At 41.0% G+C, this 25328-nt stretch overlaps 1 protein-coding gene across 3 annotated transcripts in view; it reads left to right on the forward strand.

The window, feature by feature from the left end:
- GPATCH2 (G-patch domain containing 2) overlaps positions 1–25328 on the forward strand; it is a 233328-nt gene that overhangs the window by 88929 nt on the left and 119071 nt on the right. The window contains exon 6 of one of the 3 annotated variants that reach the window (XR_009555796.1): positions 17826–17934. The exons of 1 other annotated variant lie outside the window; for it this stretch is intronic. Coding sequence is in view for 1 of the 2 variants with exons in the window: in XM_060246661.1 (XP_060102644.1) it covers positions 17826–17861 (36 nt within the window). In the remaining variant the exon portion in view is untranslated. Of the gene's footprint in view, positions 1–17825; positions 18011–25328 lie in introns of those variants that run through there. One more of the 3 variants, XM_060246661.1, reaches the window with a different exon arrangement.

Below are 25328 nucleotides of genomic sequence, written 5' to 3' on the forward strand. Positions count from 1 at the left end.
GGATTTGTATGTTTATCCAGAATGCTTCTGGCAGCAGAATTTTCCATTCCGTCATAACCAGGTGTGGGGAGAATCCATGTACAGCCTTTGTCCCAGTCCTTCCCAGTGGATTGCACCATTTTCCTGAGAGTTTCCTTTAAGGTGCGATTTGTTCTCTCTATGACTCCGGATGACTGTGGGTGTGCAGCAATGTGAAATCTCTGTTTTATTCCCAGAGTCTTACATAGTTCTCCGGTAACTTCCCCAACGAAGTGTGAGCCCAAATCTGAGTCAATTACATGTGTGATGCCGAATTTACTAAAGATTGTCGTTAAACAAAACTTTGGCCGTGGTCGCTGCCATATTTTTGTGGCAGGGAAATGCCTCAACCCATTTGCTAAATGGATCTATTATAGTCAGGCAGTATTTATATCTTCGGGGAGTGCTAGGAAGAGGGCCAATGAAATCGATTTGGATCCGAGCCCACGGCCCTTCGATCCTTTGATGCTGAATGGGGGCCTTTGTGCCGGCCAGGTCTGCATATACCATAGCACAGGAGAGGCAATTATTAACCCATTATTCTACATCCTTGTGCATGCCCGGCCACCATCCAGTTTCTCTTACTCTTTCTAGGGTGGCATCTTTGCCTTTGTGGCCTTGTTCATGGACAAATTGGATCGGATCTCCCTGCATTTCAGTAGGGACTATCTAGTGAGGATTCCCTCCACTGTCTATGGCCCAATACACTCCTTCCTTTTTTTCTACACATACCGGCCAGTGGGATCTTTCCCTGCATCAGCTAGCTGCGTTATCATGGGGTCTCCGTCCTGAAGGATGGCCAAGCCCAGGTACAGGAAAAATAGGGAAGCTTGCCTCCTAGTGGTAACTGCACAAACCGGGAAGAATTCTTCCATTACCTCTGTGTCCAGGTCTGCATAAGCAGCTGCCTTTGCTAACTCGTCTACTCTGGTGTTCCACTGACTGGTGGAGGAAGAGTCCCTCTTATGTCCCTTGACATGGGTAATCCAGGTCTGGCTGGTCCTGGCTATAACAAGCCCGGCCACACTATGCCATTTGTCTGGGTGTGGTATCGGTTTTCCCCCTAAATTCACCCACTGCTCTCAAGCCATCCGGGGAGCCACATGGTGGCGGCTTTTGACACCCACTCTGAGTCTGTATATACTGCTAAGGAGATCTCTAAAGGCTCAAAGAAAAAGATCCGCCGGAGAGCCTCTAGTTCCGCTGCTTGGCTGGAGTGAGGACGTGCGGAGCCTGAAAGCTCATATCCATCCGAGGTTCTAATCGCTCCAAATCCTGTCACTGCTCTCCCTCCCACATGTAATGAGGAGCCGTGACAAAACCAACATGTGAAATCCTGCAGCAGTGCTTCCTCTAGGGATCCTCCCCACATCTCAAGCCATGTATTCTTTTTAAGTTCAGGTATAGGGCATTTGTGTTCTGTTACTACAGTCATTAGGCCATAAGGAGAGGGCGGCTTCTTTGACTCTTTTTGAAAGTCGACACCTTTGCTTATCAAGGCTATCGTCCACTGTGAAATTCTGCTGTTAGTGACCTGCCCGTTCTGAATTTTTTCAGACAGAATATACTTCAATGGGGTGTGTGTGGTCTGTACTATAACCTTTGCTCCCCCAATAATGAATTCCCAGTGTTCCAGACTCCATACTAGGGCTAAGCATATCTTCTCACAAGGGGTGAAACGTTTCTCTGGCTGTGACAAGTTCTGGGATGCATAAGCCACAACTCTCATAGCCCCGTTTTGGTTTTGGCTCAGGGTGATAGCGATACTTTGCTCAGAGGTGGCCAGTTGAATGTAAAATGGTTTAGCCATGTCAGGGTGTGCTAGCACGGGAGCTTGTAGAAGGCTTTTCTTTAGGTCGGCAAAAGCTACTTGCTGTTCCTTCCCCCATTTCCACTGTGCCCTTTTCTTAAGTAGTGCATAGAGAGGACGGGCCTTATCTGCAAAATTCTCTGTGAAGGCACGTAAGAAATTAAACGTTCCTAGCAGAGCTCTTAGTGAATGCGAATTAGTGGAGGCAGGGAGCTTTGCGATCACTTCTACCCTTTGTGCGTCTGGGGTTCTGCCTTCGGCTTCTATGTCAGTCCTAGGTATTTCACTTCTGTTTTTACCAGTTGCACTTTCTCTTGTCTAGCCTTGAAACCGGTGTCCTGCAATAAGCTCAGTACCTCCTGCGTGATTTCACATGTCTTTTCCTGCTCATCTGAATGGATCAGGGTATCGTCTACATAACTGATCACATGGTCACGTGAGGAGGGGCTTAGCTTTTCTCACATCTGTACTACATGCACATGACAGATGCTAGGGCTGGAATGGAAACTCTGCGGCATCTGTTTGAAGGAATACTGTTGTCCACGGAACGTAAAAGCAAATTTCTACCAGCAAGATTCATGGAGCCTAATTGAATGAAACGCGTTGGCCAAGTCCAAAATTCTATAACACCTTGACCCTGCCACTATGGCTGCCAGGATCTCATTGTATTTTGCCACTACCGGAGCCACCGTGGGAGTGATAGCATTTAGCACTCTGTAGTCTATTGTCATCCTCCATGTTACCCCATCTGCCTTCAGTACTGGCCACGGAGGTGAGTTGCATATGGACTGCACGGGGAGAATTATATCCCACTTTAAAAGACCCTCAATTGTTTTCGCAATCCCAACTTCAGCCGGGTATTTATACAGTTTTTGTGGTGGGGGATCCCTTCCTTCAATCAGTACACAAGCATTTTTAACCAAGCCACACTCCGCTTTGTCCTTAGTCCAAACATTGGGAAACTCGATAGCCCATGGGTCTGAGATGATAGGCATCAATGGGAGTGGTGCCTTAAGGGCAGCGCATCTATGCACAGCATTAATGAGAGGAGGACCGTCTTCCAGCTGCCACAGCAATCCATTAGCTAAATGTACAGTGAGTTTGTTTATTCCTAGAAAAGACATTCCCAGAATACCAGGGAATGGTATTCCTCATCCTCACAAGCTTGTATTCTTGTATGCAGTACCTCAACACTAATGGGAATGTTCTCCCAGAGCTTGGATGCATGGGAACCTCCAGCAAAGCCTGAAACGGTCACAAGCACATGGACAGGGTTTCCAGCTACAAGATGTGGGTGAAGCACACTTAAAGCAGCACCGGTGTCTACTAGGAGATCTGCGGTTTGAATATTCCCCAGGGTCCCTATGCCTGCTCGTACCATTCGTCTTCTTCAGTCGTCAGGCTTAAAACGTAGACATTGATCTTTTTGTGAGCTATGTGCTTTGCCAGCCTCTCTGCATCCTCCAATTCCCTCTATAACAGTTCTTCATGCTTTTGTTGGTGAGCCAGGAGTTAAGGACTCTCTGCTCCATTTGGTTAGTAATTTCAGCACCTCTGAGTTGCTCCAGCTCCTGTATTAGGGCTGCCCTTTGATCGTCAAAATCTGCTTCCAGATCCCTCTGGGTAGCGTCTAGCCATGCCCCTAGCTCCACATACAGATTCTAGCTCTGGTTTCTGACTCACCTCTCCACACTTCAATCACGATCACTATGTTCCAATCTACTGTACCCAAATTACTCTCAAAATCCAAGCCCTACAGCTCTATCCTTACACTTTAGTTCAAACGTAACCCAGTAAACTACAAAGTCTCGCTCTCTGCTCTTTTCCGGCCCCGTGCCAACTCCAGTGTGAGGGAGAGAGTTCAAACAAACTTCCCACTGTTTTTCCACTCTACGTGCTAACTTTCAGCAGGGGTTTCACAAAGCTTCCAATTTTGCTGTAAATAATACTTTCCCTTCTTACTTCTAAGGGAGGGTCCACCTTTTTCCAACCTCGTGTCAGCTCCAAAGGGGGAAGCGAGAAGGGGGGAATCTGGAAACAACTCTCAATCTTGAAACTACACCTTTCCGACTTGCACATCAGGTCGGTTACTGGGAAGAAGGGGGGGGGAGAATCCCGGAGAGCAGTCTAGCATCAGTCTAACCTCATATCCAATTACAATCACATCATTCCGACTTGCACACCAGCTCAGGTGCATGCTATGCAATTTCTAAACACTATTCAGAGAGCTTGGAAGGTTTTTCGGCTGGGAGGGGTACCAGTCTCCACAGTCCAGGGAAAAATATCTAACCCTAACAACACCAAAAAGAGGGCGAGCTACTCACTCTGGCCTCTTGCCTCTATGGGAGCAACCCTGCCATGCTTCTTGCAAGGTTTTCCTTTTCTCTTGCCTTTTAAACCGTGGGCAGGGGAAGGGGGCTATAGTGCTTCTTTTACAGTCTTTTACATATGCCTATGTGTGTTGCTGCAGGTTTTCCTAACCAGAGATCCTAGCCTGTTTCCACCTACATAATAGCCACATTTAGAAGGCCTTGGGGGCGGCCAGGGACTTGGGAATCTTTAGCCACCTGTGTTCAAACTATACTCACGGATTGGGGCAGACCGCAATCCTTGTGGAATAGTCGGGGTGTCTTGCTAAATTAGGGTTTGTAGAATCTTTCGGGATCAAGTGCCATGTTCTACTGGGGAAAGTTTTCCTTCCAGACGTTTCGTTCTCAGCTGCGGAGAACATCCTCAGTGGCGTTGCAGCCGGAGCAGGCGCTCAGACCTTCTTGGCTGCTGTGCATTCTTGTGACCTTCTTGGCTGCTCAATGCACAGCAGCTAAGAAGGTCTGAGCACCTGCTCCGGCTGCAACGCCACTGAGGATGTTCTCCGCGGCTGAGAACGAAACGTCTGGAAGGAAAACTTTCCCCAGTAGAACATGGCACTTGATCCCAAAAGATTCTACAAACCCTAATGATGTTACCAGCCGTGAAAACCTGAATTCTTTGATGTCTTGCTAAAGTCCCTTGCAAAAGGTGAAAGGGGAAGCCAACCCACAAGACAGATTTGCTCAACTAGACCCACTCACACGCATTCACACTGTTTTAATATCAGTCTTTATGGCCAAATTCTGGAACTATTCCGCTGAAAACCTTTCCTCTATGTTCTGGGCATGGAAAGACACGTGTGACTCGTGTAATTCAGACGTTCAGGAAATGCCTGCGTTCAAACACCAATTTGTTACAGGCAATGCTTTTAAGTTTCTTTTTTTAAAAAAAATGGGGAAATTAGCAAAGAGACTTGAGCGAATTTAGGAGTGAAGATCTTTGCTTTCAATAATACGGAGTTCGAGTTTTCAGCCAAGAATAGTCCAAGCAATTATACTTTATAGTGTTTACTTAGGATGTGTAGCAAAAGGATTTACACACACAGATCTATGTACAAGCAATCAAGAGACTAAGAAAATAGAGGTTATTGATAAAGGAATTCAAGGGTTGTTGAAGCAGGTAATATTCACCTGATCCAGAAGAAGAGACGTCCCTTCAATGGGAAGCACACAGAGAGGAATGCCAACGACCAGCATAATGCGCCCTATAGACCCAATTACAGGAGTAACGGGTGGTACAGACTGCAAATGGCGCCCTACAGAATGCGCACAGAGGTGGGGTTTTGACCCACACTATATAGGGGTTCGACGGATGGGGGTCGTTAGTTATCAAGGGGCTTGATGTTCCATTGATGGCTATCTTGGATCGCTATGTTGGGAACCTTCGCACATTTTGCTAGGATGATAAGCTCAGAGCAATTGAATAATTTGTTGCTGGTTTTCGGCTGACACTCGAAAAGGGATCAAAGACCTTTAAGGATAAGATCAATCAAATTATGCATTTGATTGGAGTTAGCAAGGTAGAAGTGATAGGCTGGAGGAAGGGACAATTGGCAAGTAGCAGAAGATCAGAATGAGAGTAATACTTACCCGCAGTTCCCATGTTGTTATGCATCCTGTTTGGGCGGAGGCTCTGGAGGGGGGGATGGGTGAAACTACGCTGGGAAACAGACTTCAGGCGCCAACCAAAACAAGCTCCTTACTGGGTCCACTCCACCTGTTTAGATGGAGTGTTTTCTTGTCCTGCCTTTGGTCAGACTCCATTTTGTTTAACAGAAGCAGGAGACCCTCTCTCTTTATTTGCACTGGGGTACTCCGTTTTTATCAGGCAGTGCCTCTCAGTAACAATTAGCAGTTGGATCTATTAGCTACAAGTTATTCTAATGAATCATAGTTTTATTTATCCAATGATTGCATCAGCTTGTCAGTCTTTTATCTGTGCTTCTGGTGTATTGATGGATTACAAGTGCTCAGCATGGCAAAGATGACTGTTCAGATTCACACTTTGCAGGCTTCATTAATAATTTGAACAGTGTATTGTACTGAATTTTTATGATAGAGAAATCAAGGTAACAACTTGACTTAAAGATAATATAACTTGATTAGTGAATATGCCAAGTTTATTTTTAATATAAATATGTGTATGTAATAGACCAGGGATGGCCAGACTTGCTTAACGTAAGAGCCATGGAGAATAAACATGAGATGTTTGAGAGCTGCAAGAAATGAATGTCAGATGTTTGAGGGAAGGAAGGAAGGAAGGAAGGAAGGAAGGAAGGAAGGAAGGAAGGAAGGAAAATAGAGGGGGAGGGGAGAGGTGGAAAGAAATCAACTTTAACTTTAATTCATTCTTCAAGCAGCCAGCTGACTTGGCTTGGAGAAGTGATATAAAGACAGAAATGCCTTTTCCAAGTTGACTGACAGGGCAGTGGGGGCTTTGAGAGCTCACAATATGTGTAAAATAGCCACATGTGGCTCCTGAGCCGCAATTTGGCCACCTCTGTAATAGACCATGTTAATGGATTTTTTAAAAGCAACCTAGAATTTGGCTTAATTTAACTGAAGAACTTGCTCCTGAATGTCTGATTTCAGGCTTGGCTATCTAATTTATGAAATAGTAAAGAAGAATATACTTCTGAGCATGCACAGCATGCCCTTTCCTGCTTGCAGCCGGCACCTACTTGCCTGGTACTAGAGAGAAGAGATTAGATTTCATGATCTGTCCATGGTGATCCATACTCTGATGGCTTTGAACTCTGGAGTATTCAAAGGACTGTCTTCTTCCATGCAGTCTAGTAAAGATCCTCCTCATGAGCCTTGCTCCATGGGACCTTGCCTGTGGACTGCTTCCCTTGAGGTTTGTCTAGCATTTACACTACTTTCTGTTAGGCACCAGAGCCAATGTGTGTTTATTCAGACTTTCACTTTAGGCAGTAATTTTTAAAGCATATTTTATAGACTTTTGTTAGCCTGAGAAATATTTAAGACCCAGTTTAAGTACCATATTTTGTTCTATGCTCTGACTCTGTTTTTTAATGTTGCATCTTAAGCATTTTTATAATGTTATGTGTTTATTATGTTTTGTTTTGTAAACCACCTCAGGCATGTTCCTTGGAGAGGTGACAAACATTTTCCAAATAAATAATCAAGTTCCAGCATCTTTCAGATAAGTTAACTGTTTAGGATAATGCATTAAATAATTGCCTACCAGTTTTTTCATTTCCCCTTTCAGAAGGAAAATTTACTACAAGGAAACACTTTTACTCAGTTAAAGCAGTTCTTCTAGCTAAGAGAGAGAGAAAATTGCTTTGCTGTATTTCTCCTCATAGTTTCATAACATTTAGTGAATTGTTAGCCTTTCAAGACCATGTGTAGATTTATTCTGATAAACTAAAACCACACTAGATTTCCACAAGGTTGGCATCAACTTTATGTAGGAAATAGCAGCCCTGACAGTTTACAGCAAACACCTCCCCTGATGTGTGGAGCTGTGTGAACAGTGGGCTGCCCTAGCTGCTGACCTCATAATTTCGAGAAGCAGGTGGAGGTAGCAATTATAGCTATGGCCACTATCTTGAACCTTCTGTACTAGGTGATGAATTGCAAATGGCTAGACCCAGTGCACAACAATAAACTCAAATAAATCTTCAATGTGTAATAATGACAAGACTGAAAGACTGGCAGCTATAACAAGGCTGCTTTTGTCACCCACTTTACTGTAGCCTTGATATCCATCATTATCAGCTGGAGCTAGCTCAAGAGCTGGGCAAGAAGGTCTGAAGAAGGATGAGTTGTTTGCGCTGAAGCGTCCAGTAGGTCCCATCTGGCAGAGAGTAAATGAGGTTGTTTTTTTTGGGGGGGGGGGTTGCCTGTTCAATGGGCCAGAGCTGTCCATCATTTTGGGCAGATATCTGATCACTTCATGCTGTGGGACAATATGGCTTTGTGTTGTTTGATACAGCACTGGTAATTAAAACAACTAAATATTTTAACCACTTCTGCTTTATTTTGCTCCTGGCCAAATATGAAGGTATCTGCAATGAAATATTAAATAAAAGGACTTTATGGCATAAAATGTAGTTAATACTCCAGATTAAATCTTACATATTTTAATGATAATTTTAGAGGCTTTGCTAGAAATCTTTTTCTTTAGATTGTGTTTTAGATTACCTAGAGAAAGAGAACAGACATTTCAAATGTCATTTTAAATTTATTGAGCCTCTAGTAAGGTTCTTGTAAGTGATTATAGCTGCAATCCCGAACACTAACTCTGCTGTAATTGTTAGTGTAATTGTTTCACTTTGTTGGGATTTAACCAGCCAGAATTTGTGCAGAATTGTATCATGTCTGTCCTCTGTTACATTATAACAAACCAGCTTCTGCTGGAAGAAGTTCTGTTGAGTTTATACTGTGCCTGTTGCTTTCTAATTTTTCATCAGTCCAGCATGAACAAGTGCCTTTTAAAAGCCTGTAATACACACCTTCCAGAAATTCTGACATCTGCATAGTTTAACATGTCAGTTGATATAAAATTCATATGAACTTCAGACAGCACAATGATATTGTAGGATTAATTAACATACCATGTTAATCAGTGAATCCCAGATTAGTTTCTTTTCTCTTTCACATCGAGGTGCATTTATAGTTTATCACAGGAAAAAAAATGTGTTTACTGAGTGCTGTAAAGGAAATGTAATTAAATTGCAGATCTCTCTTCAGTGGTACAAACTGGCAAAAGCTTCATCAAGTGTATTTATTTTTATCACTATTTTGTTGTTGGTATTCTGTTTCTGAATGATAGTCTGCATTAAAAGGTGGTCATCTTAGTCTGTATTGATAATTTTATAGGCAGTCTGGCAAGAGGTTAATCTGTTTTTAAAAGAGGCCAACTTTTAAGATAATGTATTGGATGCTGAGAAGTTGGCATATTCTTTAGGACTATGCCATCCAATAAAGTAATTTTCCCACCTTAATACATTCACCATGACTTTTAAATATTTGGCCAGATTTCCAATAATGGGTTTACAAACACATTTTAATGTGTGGGATGATTAAAGGGGGAATCACTTGAGATTTCTATTCTACCAAATGCAGATTCATAGCTGGGGTCCAGGCCAGCTTGACATATCATCATTCATTTTTCCTTTATTTCACAATAAATCTTCAAGCCTAGAGGCATCAGACCCATGCAGATTTTTCTGCATTTTAGTGTCTAGATGGAATAATAACTTCCAAATTTAAAACTGCAGCATATTGTATTTCATCTCTGCAGACTTTGCTTCAAACAGCAGTGACTGCATGAAAATATGTCAAGAATACTGTTTTCTCATATTAGAATTTAAGCAATTTGTTTTCAGTCAGAGAGCTGTTTCCAGCCTATTTTTGGAATCCCTCTGTGGCCTGACCATACGTTCCAACATAATTTATGGTGGCATTGGAACATATGGACTTTTCATCATTGTCCAGCTGAAATCCTCTTGGATGCGGACAGTGCCCCTTCCGTCTCCACAGCCACATGCTTTCTAAGTTGACATATTTGAGTAGAATTGGTGTGGATAGAAGTTGTATTCATGTAAGTATTCAAAAAGGAAAAAGCTGAAAAGGGGCTAATTTCACTTTTTAAATTGGATTAGTTTGTTCTTTTGCATGAAAATCTAATAGAATGCGTAACATGTTGCATTATAAGGTAGAACACATAGACAGCTGGCCAGGTGTGAAAAATACTAGTATTCAGCAAACGTTTCACTAAATTAGCCCATCTTTTTTTTCTTTTTTTAAAAAAAATTACCCACACTATTTTTTGGCTCTGGGATAGATTACAGTGTTTTAACATAATGATCCCTCTCCAGCAGCTCTCACAAAGGAGTGTTTTATACAACTAGTATAATATGAGATAAACATGCAAAGTCTTTAATCCCAAGAACACTTGTGTGGGAAGAAGCCTTACTGAATAAAATGGGACTTACTTCCAAGTCGCCAATTTTGGCATAGCTCCCATAGTAGTTTAGATTTGAATATATGAGTTCACATCACCATCAAGAAGGGGACTGGAGAACATGCCCTCCTTCGTATACTACCCAAGATCTAAGTGGGCAGAGCCACACATACTTGTGGATCTTGTGCAAGGTGGTTCTACATGCTGAGTGATCAGTAGATCATGGTGAAACAAAACTAGTGTTAAATCAGTGTATCATGGGTGGCGCTGCGCCAAAGTTTCATTATATATTAACCACTAAATGCTTTGTACCATTTTCCAAAGGAGGGATGTATTTTGGAAGGCAAAAATGTTCACAACATACATACACAAAATCCTATCTCAGTTCAGCATCAATAATCATTAAAATAATTCTGTCTTCTTCTGGCCCCTAAATGTCATATGTGATTGTTTGGGGTGTGCAACCCCCCCCCCCCCCAAAAAAAAAAAAACCCCAGTATTTTTGGGTTTGGGTGACATGATAGAGGTTTACAAGATTATGCATGGGATGGAGAAAGTACAGAAAAAAGTACTTTTCTCCTTTTCTTACAATACAAGAACTCGTGGGCATTCAATGAAATTGCTGAGCAGTCAGGTTAAAACGGATAAAAGGAAGTACTTCTTCACCCAAAGGGTGATTAACATGTGGAATTCACTGCCACAGGAGGTGGTGGCGGCTACAAGCATAGCCAGCTTTACGAGGAGATTGGATAAAAATATGGAGCAGAGGTCCATCAGTGGCTATTAGCCACAGTGTATATGTGTGCGTGCATATGCATGTATGTATATGTGTGTGTGTGTGTGTGTATATGTACACACACACACACATACATATTGACCACTGTGTGACACAGAGTGTTGGACTGGATGGAGCATTGGCCTGATCCAACATGGCTTCTCTTATGTTCTTACGTTTAACCAAAAAATGCTATTAATTCCTGATACTCCTGAATCCCAATACCACTATGGTATTTGGAGTCAGTAAATACTCAGGATTCCCTAATTTTTTCAGCTTCATTATACCCTATGGAGACCATTATAGTCAAAGGTCCTCACAGGGTATAATGGAGAATCGATCCAGGGGTATCTGGGGCTCTGAGGGCGGGTGCTATTTTGTTTTGTTTTGTTGAGGTAGAGGCATGACCATTGTACCATAGGTGCTGGTGCCTCTTGCGCACGCGCACACACCAGTTTAAAAAATATTGGACCTGACGTCCAATTCTCGAGGCTCCCAAAGAAGGTGCTTCCATCCTCCATTGTTTTCAATAGAGGAGCCCCTTTAAATGCCTTCTCCAAACAGAAGACTCAAATTTATTTCGGTATGAAATGCAGCACAAGTCAGTTAAAAATAGTTAGAAACACAGTTGAACCATATAGTAACTACATAGGCATTGATAGAATGGAAGCTTCACAGGTAGGGGTGGAATTCTAGGAGGAGCTCCTTTGCATATTAGGCCACAAACCCCTGATGTAGCCAGTCCTCCAAGAGCTTACAAGACTCTTTTTTGTAAGCTCTTGAAGGATTGGCTACATCAGAAGAGTTAGTCCTAATATGCAAAGCAGCACATGCTAGAATTCCACCCCTGTTCACAGGTACAATTTTGAGGAGGAGAAGATCTTTATCTTTCTAAAAGGCTCAAGGATTGTCTACATCACTTCTTTACAAAGTCTTTACGGATTCTGTAACCTGCGACCCAAAATCTGGCACACACGAGCATAACTTTAAAATTAGAATCCAGTAGAAGCATATGCTTAAATCTGATCCCAGAAGGCCCAAAAATATCTCCAATATAGGTTGAATGTAAACATGTATTTCTTGATAATATCCACAACTGAACAAGTGTGTTCAATCATTTCCATTTTGCCAGAACCACAGGGGTAGACATGCTTGGCCCTGAGGACATTTCAGTAATGACCCTCTGTGACCACAGATAGAAAAATATTACATTGGGCCATAGAAGAGGGCCTTAGTGAGACGGGATTTCCAAACTTGACAGATATGAAGCTGAAGAGACCACATATCTCATTTGGAGGGGGAAGCTTGAAAATCTGGGGCCCTAGCAACATCATTCCGTCTTTCAACATCTAATATTCACTGCTTGACTATGGCCTTTGCCTGGGCTAGAGACATTATCTGGAGAGACTCGAATGAAAAGCCAAGCATGGACAGCTTTTGATAAATAGCCCCAAGCCAAGTGGAACAAAATTCATCCTTGATGATTAGTGAGGTAATATCTGAAGAACTCACTAAGCTTGAGCCAAGTGCTAATTGATGTGAGGCTTACCCTGGCCTGTATTCTTAACAACCCGGTTTCCAAACATAGGATGGCATTAGAGACACTATTTGGGAACTGGAATATGGGTCTTAGATATTTGGATTGAATTTTGTCAAGGGGGGCAAAACTTGATGAAGCTGGACCCAGAATGGAGTATGAGAAATAATGATTATTTGATATTGGATTTATACCCCACCCTCCACTCTGAATCTCAGAGTCTCAGAGTAGCTCACAATCTCCTTTATCTTCCTCCCCCATGACAGACACCCTGTGAGGTGGGTGGGGCTGAGAGAGCTCTCACAGAAGCTGCCCTTTCAAGGACAGCTCTGCAAGAACCATGGCTGACCCAAGGCCATTTCAGCAGCTGCAAGTGGAGGAATGGGGAATCAGATCCCTACATAAGTTGTGGTACAGTCTTAGAAATAAAGTTTCAGGGCTGCCAGTATGTAGTGCCCTCCTTTCATTTGAATGAATCTAATGATGGCTTGTGCAGTCTTGTGACTGGAATTTGCAGCATAGTTGTGATGGGCCTTTTTTGTATTGGAGGCCTGGATCATCACCCCTAAGTACATATATGTTGCCACCTATGGCCATTTATGCTCCACCCCCTTACCTTGGGTTTTGGGCCAAAGGCCATTACTTTTGGTTTTTTGGTAATTAATCTCCAGGTGATTTAGATTGCAGTAAAAGCCAAATTGCTCTAATACCCTTCTTGCCTTCCTTTAGCCTCCTTGATGTAGTCTGATGTGTTCATGATGACAACAGCCCCTCCTTTGTCTGCCTATTTAATTGTAATATCCATATTGTTCCTGAGACTGTCTGTGACCTTCCGTTCAGCATGGTTGAGATTCTGCTGTGCACCGTGATGTTTGTTGATCACATCAGTTTGAACTCTCTGGCAAAAGAATTCAATGTAGTGATCCAGTGTGGCATTGCAACCCTAAAGAGGAGTCCATGTGGAGTTTTTTTTCTTGTAATGTTTTGTTGGTATGATGCGGCAAGTATCCTGTTCATTGTTGGGTTGGAGGGATGGTAAATGTTCTCCAGTGGAGTATGTGATGATATGTTGTGAAGATGTAGCATGTTCTTCCTTGTTCTGTTCTTGTGTATTTTGGAAATATTCCTTTAGTCGAAGAAGGCGGAAAAAAGTTTCTAGGTCCTGTATCTCTGACATTAGGCCAGAGTAAACTCAGTCTATAAATGATGAAAAAAAGGGGGTCCAGGGAGTTTGACATCAGGGCCAAATAGTGTAATAAATGGCCAAATAGTGTAATAAATTGGAAGACCATTTGATCTGGATAGCATTTGCGTGGAAAATCAATAAAAGGTAATAGAAGCCTGTTAATTGCTCTTTATTTTTTATTTTATTTTATTATATGTATATCCTGCCCTCCCCAAATGGGCTCTTGCTACAAGTCTAGGCAAAACAAAAGAACGTGTATTTCCTAGTGATGTTCTTGTCCACCTAATTTACTTTTAAACATGTAACATATATTATAAACATCATTTATATATTTATTTATTTATTTGATTTTTAGCCTGCCCTTCCTGTAGAACAGGCTCATGGCAGATTACATCATAAAAACAGTCAACAGTAAAAACAGTAAAAGACCAATTTAAAATATATGAAATCTGAAATTACAAAGACTAAGATGGCAGATTCTGCCTCACAAATGTGACCTGTTGTCCTGGTCCAGCGGATCTTGTAGTGCTGGGATAGAATGAGTTTGCCATTAGAAAAAAAGAATACATTAAAATATAGTGAAAATGGGTTAAGTATATGTAATGAGATAGCCAATATCACTTATTTGAGTATGTCAATACAAAAAATATTATTCTGATACCCTATTCTAAAAGAGAAATACATTGGAATACTGTGGATATATAGCTATACTCAGTGAGAGTGGGTTTAGCATATGTAATGAGATAAGCCCAATATCCCTGTTCAGTCCTGGGGAGGTGTTTGTTCCAAGTTTCATAATTTGTAATTCAGCAATTTCCCTCTCCATTCTGTTCCTGAAGTTCCTTTGCAGTAAAACAGCAACTCTAAGGTCACCCAATGTAAGGTTAAAGTGTTCTCCGACAGGTTTTTCAGGTTTGTAATTCCTGATGTCAGATTTGTGTCCATTTATCCTTTGGCATTAGGGTTTGTCCTGTTTGCCCTATGTAAAGAACTGACTTCAAGTGCCAAGCTGGCAGATCCAACAGGGCCTCATGATTTTGAGGAGGTAGTAGGCGTCAAAATAGAGTTTTTGGAAAAATGCCTTCTGGTCCTCAGGAGAAATAAAGGAATCAAAGGAAGGAATGGTCCTTGAGGGAATGGTACGTGATCAGTTTACAAAACAGGGTTGAGGTCTTCTCTTTTATTGACTGTATTATCCTGTTCCACATTGCTTTCCTGTCCTCTCGTTTTTTCATTGCCACCAGTTGAGTGCATTTTACTTTGAGTGAAATGGAAATCAGGATTCCCAACCCCCCTTTTAGCCTTCCAGCACTTGCACCAGGGATGGCCTTATTGGAAGTGGAATAGTAACCATCTAAAAGGAGCTCACCAGTAGTCCAGGTCTCCTGAAGACGTAGACTGGCGTAGTTCTTACAGACTAGGGAGTGATCTAAGCATCTTAATCGAGCCCAACCAGCTATATTCCATGAGACAATTTCTAGGCGCCTTGACTTCCCTGGTTTGTGCTGAATTGGTGTCATGCTTCTTTAGCATGATGGATGTAAATAATGCCTTCTTTTATTCCAGCAGGTTCTTCTGTAATTGTACACTGGACTGGATCATCCAATGGGATAATAAAGTTAGTGTGGATACTCCCTTTTTTGATTGTTATATAATAGTTTCTAGAGAGTGGTTACTTGCTGGCACTATCACGAAGGGTTTGGCTGCATTCACAGATTCATCAGCTCATTACTATCTGCTGAATATCATTTTAGGCCCTTCAGGGTGGTTACCAGTAGCTCTAGGCGACCTAGTATAGACTCTTGTTCATAGGTTGGTAGAGTCCCAAATGATGAAAGAAGCCTTGCCTCAACATCATCCTGTGTCCCAGTGAAGTCCATGGTTTCCATGGGGGATGTACTTCTAGTGTCTGTGGATTCTTGGATCTGAAATGCCAATGTGGGGGAGTTCTCACCCAGACACTTTCAGTGGTTGAGGGAATTGGCAGGCCTACAATCTTCTACCCCTGGAGCCTATAAACTGGAAGTTTTAGAAAGCTTATCTTGTTTCTTTAAACCAGAGTTTGGAACTAACCCGTAGGTAGTGAAGGTGTTAAAATGTCTTTGCAACTGTATGCCTAGGGTGGCTAACTTAGTAGCATGTGAAAGAAAATGAGGGAATTTTCTTTGAGCAAAAGTGCAAAAGCTATCATTCAAATCTAATAGGACCATTTAGTCTCTCCATCTTGATTAGGTCAATGCCTTCTGGGGGGAACCAGGTAACCCCTTTGTGTTCCATTCAATAAATCTTCCCCTCCATGGACACACATTTACAAGTATAGCATAGGGGTTATATACCACTGAGAAGGGAGTCTTTCTCATTGGCTTCCAGATCTTTATCAGTTTTAGTCGATAAAGTGAAGACTCTGTCGACTGAGATGGAGCTTATTGGGTGAAAGGCACTAGAACTTGCTTGTTCTAGAAGCAGTGCCAACATCCTCTCTTGATGGGAAAATATTTTCTTTAAGGACTTCACCACCAGAAATGTTTGTTGGGCTAGTAATTCTAGCACCTCACCAGTCTAAAAGGTTATTTTGCACTGGAAGGTGGAGAGCACCGTTTGGTTTGGTCACTGCCCGTAATAGTTCGTTGAGTAGGATACTTGTTCCCCTTGTCATCTCCCCCCAAGCACTCAAACCTACTATGTGTTCAAATTGTAGTATAAAAATCCTGAGGCATGGGGGTGCAACCCTACCTCTGCTTTAAAAAAAAAAATCCTCCATTTTAGATTGTTTGAGGGAGGGAGGCCTCTTCTTCAAAGGGATAAAGCTTTTTCAAACCTTTAGTTAGCAAGAGTAGAAGCCGAGAATCGAAAATACCCGGACAGGGAATGTAATGGGTGAGAGGGTCAGTGGCTGAGACCCCCCAAAATACAGCAAATTAAGTTGGAATGTTTCTTGTAGTACTAATCTTCACTCCTAACTTTCAGTAGTTCTTTTCCTTTAAAAGTAAAGCAGACAGTAGAAACTGGATAACTTTTCATAGGTTGGGAAAAGAAGCTCGTCCACAGAAAAGCCTCAAAGCCAATTGATCTTAATCAGCCTCCCTCAGCCAGATAGTAGCTGCAAACAGTTGTCTCCTCAGTAGTGGAATAAAAGTAAATATAAAAGAATGCCAAGTCCTTGAAGTCCTTAGAGTCCTTCTGTCTTTCATTTTGAATGATAAAACTGAAGCTGAAAGTTTAAAATAGCTAAAATAACATAAAACCACTTAGCATTCTCGGAGCCATGATTACAGCTGTCTGCAGCCCACACCCACCAACACATTGTCAACAGAAGACTCTGCAAGTAAACTCTAAAGGCGTTTAAAGTGATCATAGCTTCTCCAAGCAGCGAGTTCACCCAGAAGGCGTTTAAAGGGACTGCAATCCCTTTTAATGCCCTTTAACTTGACTATTCAGCAGTCCTGAAAAATCCTGAATATTTTGGGGATTTTGGGAGACTGGCCATTTTGGATAGCTTAAAAATGGCCAAATCTATATCTGGCTGAAATAACATTCAGAAAATATTGGTAGGGTATTTTTTAGATTTTTGTGGCTCAGATTTAGACAAACACACCCTTTATGGTTGTTTGTTGGACATCTGGCAGAAGCCAAGATAGTATAATGGGTAATCTCAAATTGGTGAGGCCTGGGTTCAGCTTGCACTCATTGAGTGATAATGAACTGTTACTATCTCACAACCTACTCTACCTCACAGGATTGCTGTGGGAATAGACTGAGGGGATCACCATGTACTAGAGATGTAAAATTTCTGGAAATTTTGAAGGCATAAGGGAAAACATTGTTTTCCTGGGGTGGGGGGGATGAAAATTTTGGGGGAAATTGAAATACTTCATGTCCTATAAAAGGAATGATAATTTTACTGCTTTAACAATATAAAATGCATACTTTTATAACATAAAATTGCGATATTTGACATTTATGGATTTTAAGTTATAAATTCCTTAGTTCTGTACAAGCAAAACTGCAAATATACCCAGTACTTGAGAGAGAAATTTCAAGCTGATGCACCCTTTGCTTTCTTAGCACATATAGCTTAATTTTTGCTATCTGGTTGGAGAGAGCAAAATTTTCAGTGAAACTTTCAGTTTCCCTCTGAGACTTCAGTGCAGTTTCTGTCCCACCTCCTTCTGATCTTTTTTTTTCCCTCCTGCAGGGTAGGACAATAAGCTACTTTTTACCATATCTGTGAGTATACGTGTCACAGTGGTTTGAGGGACAGATGAAAAGGTCAACCACAAGTCATGTCAAAAGGACAACAGAAGGTATGCAACAATTGAAAAGCAATAAGAGCCCTGCATGCTCCCCCCATGAAGATTAGTCATCCTGCAGGGTGCAGAAATGAATCTTGGATTTAAGAGCTGTGTAACGCCTACAGCCTGCCTACCTTATCTTTAAAAGTATTTGACTCATTCGAAAAGATAAACATCATGTTTTCCCAGTAGTCTCCAAGAATTTCCAACTTTTCCACCAGAAAAATGGGGGGAAAGTCCTAATTTTTCCTGTTTTTTTCCCACGCCTTCACATCCTTGCTATCGATAATGCTTTGAACTCCTTGGATAAAGGATAAAAATGAAACTGTAAATGTAGTAGCAAAAAGTATTTTTAGTTTTTATGCTGTGTAACTTTCATATATCTACAATTCAAATTAGCAACAAAGAAACAATGTAAGGGGAGGGCAATAACACTTCATAAGCAAACTTTATGAAATGATGAATAGAAGGAAAGAAACTCTTAAGATACATAGATGTCATATAGCTTGCAGAGCAAAGGACTCACTAGTAAATTCTGTCTGAGCCAGAGAACGAGGATGTACTTTTAAAATGCCATGAGATTAAGTCTTTAGAATCTCAAGCATTGCATGGAAAGTTTTAAGTTTCTTTGTGACCATAGCTCATTTTTGTACATGTTTGATAGGAAGCAGAGTATATACCTGTATTTGCTGTGTTCCAGTTGATTTCCAATGAAACTATTTCTATTTGGGTAGAATGTTTTTAAAATTACTTTGAGATCTGTATGGCGTGTTGAAATCATAAAGGGTTACCTTTTTATCTGGCTGGTCCAGTTTTACCTAAAAGCTTTTACTAAGAGTTTTTGTACAACAGAGATATCCCTTCTTTTGTTCACATTAGGGAAGTTTCTGTTTTAACATGTCTTGAAATTCCTGGCATAGATAACAGCCCCACTTTAACTGGGGGATGAAAATGTATGCATATTCAGCCAAACATTGTTATTAGGGGTGGGCACAGACCCAAACACCTAACAAAATCTGGCCCAGACTTTACCTTGTTCAAGGTTCTGACAGTTCAATTTGAAAGTCACATGTTCGGTCCAGGAAGGCTCCGAACTGTCTGTCTGGTTCGGAACCTCTTGTGCACTCTTGGCAAAGAACTCCACCCATGGAGTTTCGCGCTGAAAAGTGGGTATGGGTGGGATATTTCCAGCCATCAAGGGACCAGTAGTGACAGTTTGAAGCTGACAGGCAAATCTGATTTCCAATGACAGGCATCGATCTGACTTCTTCAGGATGAAGGGGGGGGAATGTATATAATCACTGGAAGCGCATTCCTGTCCTCTTTTTGCATCTGTTTTTTGCAAGTCTTGTTTTCCTTGCACATGAAAGAATATATTTTGGTGGACTGAGGGGGAGATTACTGGGGTGGGTGGAGAAACCTGTTAAATCTCCTGGCCTCTATACAAACTGTCAGAGTAAAAGCATCACCTCTCTCTTTTTTTCTCCTTTCCTTGCATTCAGAGCTACATTTCTTCCTCCCCCAACCCGGGCTGCCTTTTTCTTTGCTGTGAGGAGTGGGAAACATGGATAGATTTTTTTTTCTTTTAAAACATGTTTTTGGTTTGATTTGGGGGTGGAATGTTTACTTTTGTGGGTTCTGAAAACCGCCCTTTTTCTGCATGCTGGCTGTGGGGTCCTCTTTCTGCTCTTCCAAAAAGCATCCCATTTCTTCCTACGTTGCTTAAGTCTTTGCCTGGGGGATATCCAATCTCCTCTCCCACTCAGGCACCCAAACTACCTACAGATTTCTGGGGGGCTTGGCTAACTACCCTCTTCCCTGGCTGTGGGGTCCCCTTTCTGCTTCTCCAAAAAGCACCTCATTTCTTTCTGCATTGCTTGAGTCTCTGCCTGGGGGGTTTCCTCTCTCCTCTCCCATTCAGGCACCCATATCTACAGATTTCTAGGGGGCTTGGCTAACTGCCCTCTTCCTAGCTGTGGAGTACCCTTTCTGCTCCTCCAAAAAAGTATCCTTTCTTCTCTGCCACATATTCCCACACATTCCCTTAGCTAGTCAACCAGTGCCCCCTCCCACAGCTGTTCAGTGAGTCCCAGTTGCCAGGCTTGGTTGTCCCTGTCACCTTCCCAGGTAGGATGGAAGGCTTGACCCCAATCAGTTATCATGTCGCCAGGGCTGGGTGGCTGGTCCCAGGAAGACACAGCCACCTGCAGCCATGTGGGTGGTCCCTGGGGAGGTACTGTGGGAGTCTGATAAGAACATAAGAGAAGCCATGTTGGATCAGGCCAACTGCCCATCAAGTCCAACACTCTGTGTCACACAGTGGCAAAAAAATTTATATACACACATACACTGTGGCTAATAGCCACTGATGGACCTGTGCTCCATATTTTTATCTAAACCCTTCTTGAAGGTGGCTATACTTGTGGCCGCCACCACCTCCTGTGGCAGTGAATGCCTGTAGCTTAACCAGGTCCACAGTGTAGTGTCTCAAAATGGCACAGGACAACTCCCCCAAAAACAGTTTCCTGGAGACACCTTGCTTGGTGGTCTGCTACTTGTACCCCCCCAAATCCAACATGCATGTAACATGGGCCATGTGGAGGGTCACCCCAGGGAGGAATTGTGTGCATTGAAGGCCTCCAGCTCACTCAGGTCAGTTTTTGTCACTCCCGAACCACAGAGGTGACATCCCTTTGAAAAACATTGCACTGAATGACCTTTTTTAGGGGTCTGTAACTCAGCCCCCCAAAGTCCAGTGTGCACCAAACTAGGTGGGAATATTGAAGAGAGTGATCTGGAGACATCCTGCCATTTTGGAGCCTCGAAGCCCTGTGTGGGGCTTTTTTTCATACTCAATTTTTTTATTATAGACTCATTACAATTACTACCTGTTCCAACAGGTAGGTGTACCATAATAACAAATCAAAAACAATGCAACTTAAAAATATCTCATATGTTACCATTCCACACCACTTAATATATATATGTGTCTATTTATATTTTCTATTTTTTTATAGCAGAGGAATAATTAAGCTTAACAATGCTGCTTTCCCTAACATATTTTTTAAAACTTAATACCACAAGCATTCAATATAACTTCTTATTTTCCTTCTTCTTCTATGTCGTGATTATTCCTTCTACTCTCAAAAAAAATCCATAAAGAATAAATTCTAACTATATATCTCAGTCCCTGGAGACCTTAAAATTAAGGTCAAGAAGAAAAAAAAAAGAAAGTCCTTCTTTCTTCACCTGGGCTGAATTAAACAAGGAGGGATGTTACCCAGGTGCTCTCACCAGCTGACCCCACCCAGCCTTTAATTCTGAAAGAAAAAACAATAAATATAAATTATAAGTTTCTTCAGCTTTTCCCTTTTCTTGTTGCTTCAGTGTCTTTTAAATAGAGTCCATATTTTCTTCCAGATTGACATGAACTTCCTCAGTACATGCACGGGTTGTCCTTGGAGGAACGATTGGAGAGGATTCCTTTCTCTTATTAACTCTTGATGTAGGGGAGGAGGGAATTAATTTAGAGAGTAGTATCTCACCTGAGGCTGCGTCATAAGCTGTAAACAAAGTGGAGCCTTTTTGGACACATAGTTTGCCTGATTGTAGCCATTTATATTTAATTTTTAAGTCCCGTAATTTGGCAGTTGTGTCCTTTAAGGTCTCTTCTGATTCTTAAAAATTCAGGAGGAAGATCCGGAAAGACCTGAATCTTTAACCCCTGGTAGTCGAAGCCTCCCCTCTCCCTAGCCTCTGCAAAGACTCTTTGCCTCATTCTATAATCCTTGAACTGCACCACAATATCTCTGGTATAAGTCCATTTCAGCTTCCACATCTGATTTAAAACCTCTAAATTTTAAGCACAGCTCCCGGCTATGAAAGTCCATTGTTAAAACTCGTTCCCTCGTCCATGCATCTGAAGTCATCTCTTGAGCTTTTTTTAAGGCTTCTTGTGCGGTCTGGGTTTACCAGTTTACAAGAATTCTCTAATTCATCCAGACGCTGACACATTGGTTGAAGCATAGAAGTTATGTCCTCTTGTAGTTCTTGTCTTAATTTAGACATAGCTTGAGACAATAAATTCACAGTGAGAGGGCTATCTTCAGTTTCTGGTTCCTCATCTCTCCCCAACCTTGCGTGGGAGGTGGACGGCTGTTCCAAGAAGTTAGTTAAAGGCTGAAAGCTTTTTTCCTTCTGCTTGGTTTTTTTTCCCCCTTTCGGAGGCATCTTTCAAAAGTTCAAAAAATATAGTTAAAGGGGTGAAAAAAGATATAACTTTGGAGACAGCTGGGAGAGCGTTAGGCAAAAGCTCTTGACCGGATATTGGTCAGAGCCACTCCCCGTGTGGGGCTTTTTAAAAAAACCGGACCAGTTTGCTAACTGGTTCGTGAGCCAAGCTGTGGTTCAGTTTGCGAACTGGTCTGGGAACTGTTCATGAACCAAACCAGCATTTTCTGGTCTGTGCCCATCCCTAATTGTTATCTTTTGGGGTGAATCTCCAAGGCATTTCATTACATCAGATGAACATCATGGTGTACTCTTGGTTTTCAGGCCTAATTTACTTTTAACCCAGTTTTTTTTTAACTATAAGAAAAAAAATAATTGCCAGGAACTTAACTTTGCAAATGAGGGTTCTTTGTATTGACCATGTAATTTTCATCCTGTTGATTGAATTGGTTTATACTGTGTAATCTGCCTTGAGTCTTAGTAAGAAAGGTAAACTATAAATAATATAAGTAAAATAATTACTTAATAGTTCCAATTTCTTTATTTATTGTAGTTACTCCTACTGCTAGTCAAAATAGCTTTCAATTTGACATGGGATACAAACAGTGTTTCCTCTAAAGAGAGTTAGTGTGAGCTAGTTCACAGTTTTTTAGCCTCCAGCTTACATATTTTTCTCTTAGCTCAGGAAAAATGACCCCAGAGCAAACTAATTTATGCAGTAGCTCACAAAGTAGAATTTTTGCTCACAAGACTCCACAGCTTAGAGGGAATATTGACTACAAACTACAAGAAAGTTTTTCTGCATATTCTTCTTTAAAATGTGTATGAGTAGAACTGAGATCAGGGTGATCATTTTAATGTAATTGGTATAGGTCTAAAATGAAGGTTATGGGAGCATGGTAGAATAATGCAGGAGTATTATATGTTTAAACAAGTACTTTAAAATTAAATATTTTATTAAAATTTGTTTAATCATTCTTTGAAACAAATCAGTTTTTGATCAACTTCAGAAAAAAAAGGTTTTGATCAACTTCTGACATTACAGAAGGAGTTATTCAGCTCATGGATAACTTAAATAAAAGTAACTAAGGATATAGTTCTACAAACAAACAAGGAAAATAGTGTTAAATTCATCAGGAAATATGTGATTTAATTTGTTTTATAGTATATATGAACACATAATGTATAAACCACAAACAATCAAGCAATCATGTCTGTCTGTGTTATCTATTTCCATTGTTGCCCATGCATTGAGGTTCTCACTATAGCTATTACTATAAAACGTTCCCTAAGTACATAAAGGCACTAATCGTTAAGATTTTTATTATCAGCCACACATACAGAGCTGCAAATTGCCTTGTTTCAGATTTATTATGTATTACTCCAGAAATTCTATAAAGATCAAAAGAACTGATTACAATGTTGACCTTTGCATTAACTCATCTGAATTTAAATTCAAGTGTTTGATTTGGGAAAATAAGTCCATTTATCATAGGTCTGCTACTGAGGGGATTTTGCAGTGCTGAAACCAAATTTATTTATTGAGCGTTGACTTGAAAATTGTTTGTAGGACAAGAGGAACAAAAGTTTGACCTGCCATTCTGGTGTGCCAAGGGAACAATGTAACAGTTGCCCTTTTCAAAGCATCTAGTGGCCAATCTGTTTCAGTGTTGCAGACAGAGACAGAAGGTATTAATAGCTACACACACACACACTACGTTCAACATGTAAAATATCATTAGGTTTAAAATCAATGAATCTTCTAGTATAAAATAACCCAGTATGAAGGTTACATCTCAAAACCACAGTATTTTTACCTTGTGTGACAAAAGTATTGGGAACAAAAAACATTTTGTCAGGCAGCTTGAAGGCTTATGCTCAATTATAGTCACATTATGTATAGCTATAATATTTCCAGTTAGTGTAACTTGACAGAGATTTGTTGGATTAATGGTGTGGCCACTGTAGTCATTGTATGGGTGAATTGTTCCTTTAACTCATTTGTTTTTAAGATATTGCATTGGCACAGAATCTTTCCAAATAAAACATATAATGTGTGTAAAATATATTAGAGACTACATTCTACAGGTTAATCAATTCGCATTGTAGAATTTGGATTGTAATTTGGATTGAAGCCTGTGAAATGGCTACAGTGGGCTGATTGCCATCAGATGCTGACATCCATATATGAAATGCTTTATGTTATGCAATCTTCCTCAAGTCTCAGCAAGAAAAGAGAGCTATAAATAAAGTGAATAAATAGCATTGCTTGCTACCTTTCTCACATTCCTTTTCCACCCCTTCTTTTCTTTGCTTTTGGATTAAGCCTCATAAACCACCTCATCAACCAAAACAAAGCCATATGTAACTATATTTACTTGTGTTGATTCTTGCTATTTTTGCCTTTTCTAACCTCTCTTCTCTTTTTTATCATCTTGCGTCTTTCTCTTGTTCTTCTTTCCATCTCTCCACTGTCATAATTTAGATTTTAAGTTTCTTGGGACAGGAACCTGTCTCTGATTTCTTTAACCTTTTAAATGTTAAGCGTATTGATGGCTCTGTGGAAATAATCGGAGAAGAATACTAAAGACAGTGTCACCACACTTTAAAGTGTGGCATTCCATCTCCTTCCCCCATCCCAAACTGAAAAGCTTTGAATAAAGCATTTATCCACCCCACCCCCTATACCTCTTTTGAATATTTGTGTCACATCAGATGTCTGTCAACAATGAAGTTCTGACATTTGGCACAACAACATGTTTGCTGGGCTTTCTGTCATGCTGCTCTGCCCATAAACAATTTAATGAAAAGGAGAGGCAGGTGGAATCTGAATCTGATTTCTAGTGTGAAATAAGCTTGCCTTGTCACAAGGTTTACAGTGATTTGGAACTGTCAAGCCACTTGCAACAGCTGGCAAGATAGACAGTTTTTAGCAGCAGCATAGATACACAAACTAGCCCAAGCACCTGAATAGGAGATTTAGAATGCAGTAGTGGTTACTTATTTTGGTAACTGAATGATGATCTCTGAAGTATTTTACTGCAATTAAATCACAGTTAGAATGCAAAGTATTTAACTGAATAATTTTGTGTAAGAGTGAGATAAATTTTCTATTTATTTCTGTGAAGTATAAACGCATGATAAATGTATTTTTCAAATATGTTTAAACTCACTGA

Source organism: Heteronotia binoei, chromosome 1, assembly GCF_032191835.1.
Source record: "Heteronotia binoei isolate CCM8104 ecotype False Entrance Well chromosome 1, APGP_CSIRO_Hbin_v1, whole genome shotgun sequence".
NCBI lineage: Eukaryota > Metazoa > Chordata > Lepidosauria > Squamata > Gekkonidae > Heteronotia > Heteronotia binoei.